This window comes from Littorina saxatilis, linkage group LG13 (assembly GCF_037325665.1).
Source record: "Littorina saxatilis isolate snail1 linkage group LG13, US_GU_Lsax_2.0, whole genome shotgun sequence".
Lineage (NCBI taxonomy): Eukaryota > Metazoa > Mollusca > Gastropoda > Littorinimorpha > Littorinidae > Littorina > Littorina saxatilis.
Genome location: NC_090257.1, coordinates 41,323,516 through 41,334,371, shown reverse-complemented (window position 1 = coordinate 41,334,371; position 10,856 = coordinate 41,323,516). Strand labels below are relative to the sequence as shown.

Sequence of the window (10,856 nt, the reverse complement as noted above, 5' to 3'; positions counted from 1 at the left end):
TTGGCCTCTTTTTTACATTTAGTCAAGTTTTGAGTTTTAACATAGAGGGGGAATCGAGACGAGGGTCGTGGTGTATGTGTGTGTGTGTCTGTCTGTGTGTGTGTGTAGAGCGATTCAGAGTAAACTACTGGACCGATCTTTATGAAATTTTACATGAGAGTTCCTGGGTATGATATCCCCGGACGTTTTTTTTTATTTTTTCGATAAATGTTTTTCCCCCCGCGGGTTAGGGGGAAGAATTTACCCGATGCTCCCCAGCATGTCGTAAGAGGCGACTAAAGGATTTTGTTTCTCCTTTTACCCTTGTTAAGTGTTTCTTGTATAGAATATAGTCAATTTTTGTAAAGATTTTAGTCAAGCACTATGTAAGAAATGTTAAGTCCTTTGTACTGGAAACTTGCATTCTCCCAGTAAGGTAATATATTGTACTACGTTGCAAGCCCCTAGAGCAAATTTTTGATTAGTGCTTTTGTGAACAAGAAACAATTGACAAGTGGCTCTATCCCATCTTCCCCCTTTCCCCGTCGCGATATAACCCTTCGTGGTTGAAAACGACGTTAAACACCAAATAAAGAAAGAAAGAAAGATAAATGTCTTTGATGACGTCATATCCGGCTTTTTGTAAAAGTTGAGGCGGCACTGTCACACCCTCATTTTTCAATCAAATTGATTGAAATTTTGGCCAAGCAATCTTCGACGAAGGCCGGACTTCCGTATTGCATTTCAGTTTGGTGGCTTAAAAATTAATTAATGACTTTGGTCATTAAAAATCTGAAAATTGTAAATAATTTTTTTTTTTTAATAAAACGATCCAAATTTACGTTCATCTTATTCTTCATCATTTCCTGTTTTCAAAAACATATAAATATGTTATATTCAGATTAAAAACAAGCTCTGAAAATTAAGAATATAAAAATTATGATCAAATTAAAATTTTCAAAATCGATTTAAAAACAATTTCATCTTATTCCTTGTCGGTTTCTGATTCCGAAAACATATAGATATGATATGTTTGGATTAAAAACACGCTCAGAAAGTTAAAACGAAGTGAGGTACAGAAAAGCGTGCTATGCAGCACAGCGAAACCACTACCGCGCTAAACAGGCTCATCAGTTTCACTGCGTTTTGCACAAGCGGCGGACTACGGTCATTGTGAAAGAAATACTGTGCGTTCAGTTTCATTCTGTGAGTTCCACAGCTTGACTAAATGTAGTAATTTCGCCTTACGTGACTTGTTTTCTTCTTTTTTTCGGTTCAGGAGTCATGACATTTTTCCCATGTAAATGTATGGCAGTTATGAACAAAAATGTAAAGTCTGAAAAGGGGAGAAATCTTAAATGGGGGGGGGGGGGGGGGGGGTTTGTTGGGGGTTGGAGGGTGTAGTGTCTTAAAAGGGGGTTCCACTGTATCTGAAGGTCATGGAAACAAGGTCACTTTGCCAGTTACTAATATTTTCTCACATGACACTGCTAATTGATACTCTCTAGTTCACTGGTTTGTAAAAATCTGTATTAATGATCAAGTATTGACCAGTGAATATTGTCTTGTGCTCTGCCTGTGTGAGCGAAGAGAAGAGAATCGTTATTTTGAGGTGTATAATATATTTTGCATCGGACAGTGTATGATATGTTTTGTATAGGACAGTGTGGTATTAAACTGTGTACATTGCAAGAGTAGTTTTGTGTCAAGATAAGTGTGTGTTTCTGCGTAAGTGCTATGTATTCAACAGTTCTTTGCATTGTTCTGTACTCGTTCTACCAAACCGCACTGTTGTGAATACTTTACATACACTGCAGTTTGTCTAGTCTGTGTAAGACTCTGTGCCTTAAAACCACTGTTGGCGTGTGTATGTTGGATGAAAGATTTAATAACATGTGATTTTCTTACATTGTGTACTATACGTCTATTGTTTATACATACATGAACTACCATTGTTTGTATTTGTGAAGTCGCTCTTTAAGTTGAGTTTTAATTCCACTTACTGTGTTAGTTGATTTGTTTATTATTTACTTCTTCTGTCCATTTGTATGAGTGTGTAAGTGAAGAAAGTAAGTTATATATAGGTATATACACATCATTGTACCCTTTTTAAGTTGTATTTTTGGGTTGTCATGGATCAAATCCCTTTTTTAACTGGAGAGAGAGAAAGAGACACCCCCCGCGGGTTAGGGGGAAGAATTTACCCGATGCTCCCCAGCATGTCGTAAGAGGCGACTAACGGATTCTGTTTCTCCTTTTACCCTTGTTAAATGTTTCTTGTATAGAATATAGTCAATTTTTGTAAAGATTTTAGTCAAGCAGTATGTAAGAAATGTTAAGTCCTTTGTACTGGAAACTTGCATTCTCCCAGTAAGGTAATATATTGTACTATGTTGCAAGCCCCTGGAGCAAATTTTTGATTTGTGCTTTTGTGAACAAGAAACAATTGACAAGTGGCTCTATCCCATCTTCCCCCTTTCCCCGTCACGATATAACCCTTCGTGGTTGAAAACGACGTTAAACACCAAATAAAGAAAGAAAGAAAGAAAGAGATGAGACGAGAGAAAGCCAGAGAGAGAGAGAGAGAGAGTGAGAGAGCATTACGTGTGTGTGCCAGCAAGAATAGTTGTTAGTATGGGTTTGTGAGATTATGTGAGCAAGTAATTTCAGAGGCAGCAAGGCTTATATGTATACTTGTAAATATATTGATGGGCTGACTGATAATTTTCTGTTTATCATCAATATCATGTGTATCTGATCTGCTTTTTTCCTCTCAACCTTAAGCCACATATATGCATATATATTACACCCCATTTACTAACATATTTGTAAACAGAACAGCTTATGGTTTGTGTGGCAAACAGTTGCATTTTTTTAATGAAATAACTGGTAAGGTTTTGTTTATCTCAAGCGTAACTTTAAATTCATTGAAGTTCAGTGTTTATACTTTTGGGTGTGATGTGTAAACATTTTATCTTCCATTTTTTTCTTTTGAAGTTAAACATAAATTGCAATGTATTGTCTCAACTTATTAAACCATTTTTACAGTGAAACCCCCCTTTTAAGACCTCCACACATTTGGAACAACCAGGTCTGAAATGGGAGGGGTCTTAAAATTGGGGATACATTTACACATTTTATCAACAACAAAACTAACACAAAAAACATTTAAAAAAACAGGATCTTAGAAGGGGGGGGGGGGGTGTCTTTAAATGGGGGTTTCAGTGTATTATATTGTGTATCTGTATACTGTTTGTTTTGTGACACTATGCTTTTTTCTATGATTCAGTGACTTTCAGACCTATTTTTGCATTAATTAACAAATGAATGTAATGTGTTGTGATGGATTATGGCAGATTGTATGATCTTGAAGTAACTGTTGCTAGTGCTATGTGTATAGAGTGAACAATCTCTGTCGTTTCCTTTTGATGTATCATTCATTCATTTATATCATTTACTCACATTTAAATAGCTCATGGTCTCATTGATTTTGATAATAAAGAGTGGAAAATGATTAATGAGTGTCTAGGTCACTGTGTGTGTGTGTTTGTGTGTGTGGGTGCGTGTGTGTGATTGTGTGTCTATGACTGTGTGTGTGTTTGTGACTATGTGTGTGACAGTGTGTGAGTGACAGTGTGTGAGTGACAGTGTGTGTGTGTGACTGTGTGTGTGTATGACAGTGTGTGTGTGTGACTGTGTGTGTGTGACAGTGTGTGTATGTGACAGTGTGTGACTGGGTGTGTGACAGTATGTGTGTGTGTGTGTGTGACTGTGTGTGTGTGACAGTGTGTGTGTGTGTGTATGTATGTGTGACAGTGTGTGTGTGTGCAACAGTGTGTGTGTGTGACACTGCCTTTTGGTGTATGTTGACAGTTTACGTAATTTAGACATTTTGTGGGAAAATTCTGTTCTTATGCACCTGACGTACATTCACAAGTACCCACAAGGGAGTATATAGTTCAAGACACACGGATAAAAACAAGACAGTTATATCCTAATCCTTTTAAAAGAAAAGACCCAACACACTTGAATGATGCCACGAAAGGCAGGACCATCCCTGAACTTATGAGAATGTTATGTATTCAGAGACATTGAGAGATTTAATTAAATATATTTTAAAATAAGAACAGTGCAGACATTTTGCATATGAGCTGACAAAAACAACAACAACAATAAATTTGAACAAACAATAAACGAAAGTTTCGAAACACTTGTGGAGAATCCTGCCACTGGGAAACCTGGTAAAAACTAAAAGCGAAAGTAAAGGAAAGTTACTTCCCTTGTTTGGCAGGAAGTGCAACGACCGACGCATGCGCAGTGAGCTGTTGCCAAGATAAACGCTGCATATCTGTACGCTTCAGCGCGGTGCCCGAAAGTTGTGCTTTGAAAAAGACAGCGCAACTGGAAAAAGAAAAGAGGTACAGTTTTTGAATTGTGTTAGTAATTATCTGTAAAGATCAGAAAATCGTTTTGCACGGGGAAATTAAGGAATTCTCCGCGGATCCCAATGATTTGAGTGTTTTTAGAAGAAGACAGGTTCCCCATAAACTCAAAAGAAAATGGCGACTTCTGTATGGATTATGCTGCTCGAGATTCAGAAGAAGCTATAGTTTCAAGTGAACGTATGGATTTTGTTTAACTATCTAAGTATGTGTGTAATCTAGTCTATCTTTCCTTTTTTATTATCTTATCAAAGCAATCATCAATTTTTGTTGTACGTGTTGGCAACTGTGGGGTTTGCACCAACTAGAATTGACTCTCAAGTTGCACAGCATAGTGATGTTTGTGTGATGGTAAACATGTCGTATTTGTTTAATTTTTGTTTTCTCGTTCTTTCATTGTGTGAACACCTGTTTTATGTTAATAAAATCAACTCTTCATTCAGTGTTGGTTAAACCTAAAATATATTAACTGTGCTTGAAAAGCCTACATTCTAGGGCAAACGGACTAAAGCCGCAAGTACAGCAGCAAGAAGACCAGCTGGAGTTGTACACTATATCCACCTTGTGTACAGTGAACTTTTAAGACTCTTTTAGATGCGCACACCCAAAAAAACGTCACGTTGATAGTCGTCGTCGGCTTCTGTGGCGCACCCGCCAACCACCAACCCAGGCGGGTTATCCAGATCCAGATATTGTTACACAATCAGAGAATAACACATTTTTCTTTTTTTTTCTTCGTCAATACTAAATATGTACTGTTTTGAGAGAAACAAACTCACATACAACCTGTATTGAACAAATTCACCGCAGAATTTTTCTCATTACTACTACTTTTTCCTTGCAGCATGAGTCTGTTCCTATAAGACTCTGCACAAGAAAGACAAGGGCACAAGAGACGTTATCCTGAACAGAATTACACGATGTCGAGCAAAGGATCTCGAGCCGGATCCACGACGGGGTCAAAGGCTGGGTCAAAGCCAGGGTCAAAAGCTGGAACTCCTCGTAGTTCCAAAGCCTCCACCCCAAAAGGAGGCTCGAAAGCTGCCACCCCTCTGCCAGCGGAGAATGGAATGGGCGAGGAAGGAATGGAAGGGGGAGAGGTCAACTCTGAGACTGCATTAGCTGGTAAGAATTTTAAGACTGCATTAGCTGGTAAGAATTTTAAGACTGCATTAGCTGGTAAGAATTTTAAGACTGCATTGGCTGGTAAGAATTTTAAAACTGCATTAGCTGGTAAGAATTTTAAGACTGCATTAGCTGGTAAGAATTTTAAGACTGCATTGGCTGGTAAGAATTTTAAGACTGCATTGGCTGGTAAGAATTTTTAAGACTGCATTAGCTGGTAAGAATTTTAAGACTGCATTTGCTGATAAGAATTTTAAGACTGCATTGGCTGGTTACAGTGGTAAGAATTTCATGCAGTAATGGTACTAGAGTACACATTGATCTACAAAGCAGGAATCCAAAGTTGGACATGAAAGCCAACATTTTAAAGTTTTAATAAACATTTACAAGCATTTTACTGAACTATGGAAACATTATCACTGCACACAGTTTTACAGGAAGCTGTGCAGTTATATATGCCAAAACAAAAATCTGTGTTTCTGGTTTCCCCACCAACCCCTTTTTTCCTCCTAACTGTTCAACTGTCTTTCTTTGATTCTTCCAAACAAAAATTATTGAAAATGACAAAACTTGATTTCCTAGACTTGACAAGAAATGCTACACTTCTTTGACATCTACAGGATACAGCTCACATGAGGTCCAGCCAAGTTTTCAATCCTTTAAATAAAAGTGTTACCGACCGATTGACCCTAGAAATGTGTGCCTTGTCATTAAAAGAAAACATATATATATATATTTTTCTTAAATACTCTAAAAATCGGACAAAATCCGGTCTTAAAAAGGAGGGAGTCTTAAATAGGAAGGTTTTCGCGGGTTATCTCTTTGAGATTTTGGGTGCTTAGAGAGTACCGTGCCCCTTGCGGGGGCATCAAACATCGAGGTCACAAGCAGGGTCAAGGGGAAGGTCGGCTGGGCGGACAGGAGACTACAATAGGAAGGTTTCCGCCAGTTATCTCTCTTTGAGGGTTTGGGTGCTTAGAGAGTACCGTGCCCCTTGCGGGGGCATCAAACATCGAGGTCACAAGCAGGGTCAAGGGGAAGGTCGGCTGGGCGGACAGGAGACTAGAATAGGAAGGTTTCCGCCAGTTATCTCTCTTTGAGGTTTTGGGTGCTTAGAGAGTACCGTGCCCCTTGCGGGGGCATCAAACATGGAGGTCACAAGCAGGGTCAAGGGGAAGGTCGGCTGGGCGGACAGGAGACTATTGGGGGTCTAAAAAGGAAGGTTCCACAGTATTTTGAGACACACAAACTCACTAAGGATTAATGTTAAAAATGATGTTGGTTACTTGCTTTCCACCTTGTCTCCACAATATCAACTATGACCACACTTAAAACTATAACAGAAAAAATATCTACCCGATTCTTACTTCCCTTTGTTATTTAATCTTGCCATAAGTGCTCGAGCGTCATTTGTTAATGGATCTCATTATGCTGTTGGTGTTAAAAAAAGAGAGTCCTGACTGTTGTGTTGCAGTCAGTGAAACAGCGACACCAGCCGGGGAGACGGACCTGAACGCAACGATGGAAGGGTCCGACACAGAGGACGTGGAGATGGGAGAGGAAGCTAACTCGGTGTCTGTGGTCAGTACTCTGTGTCTGTGTTTTTCTGAGTGTCATTTTGCTGTTGCTGGCTACATGTCTCTGTTATTGTTATTATTATTGTCATTTTCACACATGAGAATGGTATGGTTTATGTCCATAATTTTGGCATTATCTGTGATTCATAGTTCACTTTCAGACTTGTTCATTATTCCCTGTTCCAATGTGTGCATTTTCTGTGTTTTTTCACCTCTCTTGCTGGCAAATCATATTACCTCTACTGTCCAACCTGTCTATAACGACCGTTCAAGTGACTGTCTAAACATGGTCGTTAGGCACAACAACAAAAAATAGGTGTGGTTAAGGTAACATGGCCAAAACAAATAGGGTAGGAAGGTAGGCAATCACTTTTTGACTCACATGCGAAGCAAAAGTGAGTCTATGTACTCACCCGAGTCGTCCGTCCGTCCGTCTGTCCGTCCCCCCGTCCGGACGTCCGTCCGGAAAACTTTAACGTTGGATATTTCTCGGTACCAAATTTGGCAAGATGGTGTATGATGACAAGGCCCCAAAAAACATACATAGCATCTTGACCTTGCTTCAAGGTCAAGGTCGCAGGGGCCATAAATGTTGTCTAAAAAACAGCTATTTTTCACATTTTTCCCATTTTCTCTGAAGTTTTTGAGATTGAATACCTCACCTATATATGATATATAGGGCAAAGTAAGCCCCATCTTTTGATACCAGTTTGGTTTACCTTGCTTCAAGGTCAAGGTCACAGGAGCTCTTCAAAGTTGGATTGTATACATATTTTGAAGTGACCTTGACCCTGAACTATGGAAGATAACTGTTTCAAACTTAAAAATTATGTGGGGCACATGTTATGCTTTCATCATGAGACACATTTGGTCACATATGATCAAGGTCAAGGTCACTTTGACCCTTATGAAATGTGACCAAAATAAGGTAGTGAACCACTAAAAGTGACCATATCTCATGGTAGAAGGAGCCAATAAGCACCATTGTACTTCCTATGTCTTGAATTAACAGCTTTGTGTTGCATGACCTTGGATGACCTTGACCTTGGGTCAAGGTCACATGTATTTTGGTAGGAAAAATGTGTAAAGCAGTTCTTAGTGTATGATGTCATTGCTAGGTTTAGTTATTTGACCTTGACCCTGAAGGTCAAGGTCATGTAAAGGTCAAGGTCAAGCATGTGAGTCGTATGGGCTTTGCCCTTCTTGTTTTTTTTAAAACTTTTTTTTCTAATGTGTACAAATTAAACCTACTTGACAGGGAAATAAGTGTGCGACTCGAGCGCTTTCGCTTTCATTGCGTTTTCTGCACTCATTTTTTTGTTTTTTTGTTGTTGTTTTTGTGACAAATGTAAAAAAAAGTTATAGGGTCGGCCCCTAAAAATAGGGTAGGTCGGGTTACCGTAACCACACCTATTTTTTTTTAGGCCTTATGTGGTTGCCACAGAAAGGTGAATTATACAGCACACACAAAATGTGTCAGGGATGCTATGGGGTGGTTTTTGTGGGCAGGTAATTGTTCTTGAGAGGTGGTCACCATGGCAGGTTTGACTGTGGTAGCCATGACTTCTATATTTGCTTTCAGTTCGATATTTTGTGTGTTTGTACTTTGTAGGGAATTGAAAGCGGCATTTAATATCTCTTCCAGTTTTCTGAACATGAATGTCTACATTAAGACGGATTCTGTTCAATGCTAGGTTATGAGATGAGGGAGAGGAAAAGGGTAATTAATTGGGCCCCGCTGAATATTTTGCAATTAGCATTGTTCTCATGTAGAGCTGGGGTGGCATAGCAGCGAGACCGTAAGAGAGATATTGATAATAATAATAATGACGGTTTACAGAATCTCAGGGATCTGAGTGCTCTCTGCGTTTTACATGTTAACTATGAACAAAATCACTTTGGGACAATGCCATTTACATACACAAACATTTTGCAATTAGCATTGTTCTCATGTAGAGCTGGGGTGGCATAGCAGCGAGACCGTAAGAGAGATGTTGATAATAATAATAATGACAGTTTACATTGCTCGAATCTCAGGGATCGGTGCTCTCTGCGTTTTACATGTTAACTATGTGTAACCGAGTGCCGAAACACCACAATCACCTTTGGAGGCGAAGTCCAATCAAACAGGATTGAGAATTTTAGAGCTTATTTCTAAGCCCTATAAAAACTGTTATGCATTCTCAAAGGAATCCATGAACATACAGAGAGACAAAAGCTGCCAGACTCCATCACAAACAGAACTCTACAATCCACAGGTGTTGCCTACTTCAAAGGCGAACAACTCTGCAGAGTCTGCTGTGAAGGGCGACGGTAGTCTCCCTGTCACATATGAAAAAAATTACTTTGGGACAATGCCATTTACATACACAAACGCACAATAAGGAATCATGTGCAGTGGAACTTCTCCCTTTAAGATCTCACAAAATGTGAACAAATCAGTCAAAAGGAGGGGGTCTTAGATAAGGGGGTGAGTTTATATATATATCAAGTCTTATATCGCGCGCGTATCTCCAGACTCGGACTCAAGGCGCATGGATCTATTTGTGCCTTGTGCATGTGAGATGGAATTTTTTACACAATACATCATGCATTCACATCGACCAGCAGATCGCAGCCATTTCGGCGCATATCCTGCTTTTCACGGCCTATTATTCCAAGTCACACGGGTATTTAAAGAGGTTATGAACAGAAAGTTTGAGAAAACAAGATCTTAAATGTGAGGGAGTCTTAAATTAATAGGGGGGGGGGGGGTTCCCACTGTACAATTGACATGTTGATAATAATAATAGTGACCGTTTACATTGCTCGAATCACAGGGATCAGTGCTCTCTGCATTATACATGCTAAAGTTATGAACAAAATTCACTTTGGGACGATGCCATTTAGATACACAAACGCACAATAAGGAATCACGTACAATGGACATTGACAAATCTCTACCTAAAACTTTGCTTTCCACAGAGCCAGCTGGTGAAGGATAGAGTTGTGTGTGTGGGACTCAAAGAGGGGGACTGGACAGACCTGCACGATGAAACCCTCAACACTTTTCTCGTCGACCCCAACTACCGCCTCCTGGTAGCCTTCAACGACAAGCACAGAGGTTTCTGTCTGGAGTACAAGACACCGACCTTCCCGGTGGACCAGCTGTGCTACTTCATCAAGAACCCTGGAGTCAAGGTAGTTCAGTTGGTAGAGCACTGGACTTGTGATCGTAAGGTCGCAGGTTCGAATCTGGGCCGGGATGTACACAGGTCAATATTATGTGCAGACCCAGAGCCATGTTCCACCCTCGTGTCACCACAGTGGCACGTAAAAGACCTCAGTCATTCTGCCATAAGTGCAGATGGCTGATACCTCCTACACACACATACACTCGTGTATCTCATCTCATTAAAATTCTCTATTTTTTGACTCACATGCGAAGCAAAAGTGAGTCTATGTACTCACCCGAGTCGTCCGTCCGGAAAACTTTAACGTTGGATATTTCTTGGACACTATTCAGTCTATCAGTACCAAATTTGGCAAGATGGTGTATGATGACAAGGCCCCAAAAAACATACATAGCATCTTGACCTTGCCTAAAAAACAGCTATTTTTCACATTTTTCCCATTTTCTCTGAAGTTTTGAGATTCAATACCTCACCTATATATGATATATAGGGCAAAGTAAGCCCCATCTTTTGATACCAGTTTGGTTTACCTTGCTTCAAGGTCAAGGTCACAGGAGCTC

General features: G+C 39.7%; 1 protein-coding gene across 1 annotated transcript in view; it reads left to right on the top strand.

Annotated features, from left to right (window-relative positions):
• Positions 1–4,314: 4,314 nt before the first annotated feature.
• The window catches only part of LOC138945765 (dynein axonemal heavy chain 2-like), a 155,923-nt gene continuing 149,381 nt past the window's right edge, over positions 4,315–10,856 (top strand). Inside the window, exons 1-4 of the mRNA XM_070317277.1 lie at positions 4,315–4,397; positions 5,266–5,546; positions 7,021–7,127; positions 10,088–10,303. Of these exons, the coding sequence (XP_070173378.1) occupies positions 5,342–5,546; positions 7,021–7,127; positions 10,088–10,303 (528 nt within the window). The 5' untranslated portion in view covers positions 4,315–4,397; positions 5,266–5,341. The remainder of the gene's footprint in view (positions 4,398–5,265; positions 5,547–7,020; positions 7,128–10,087; positions 10,304–10,856) is intronic.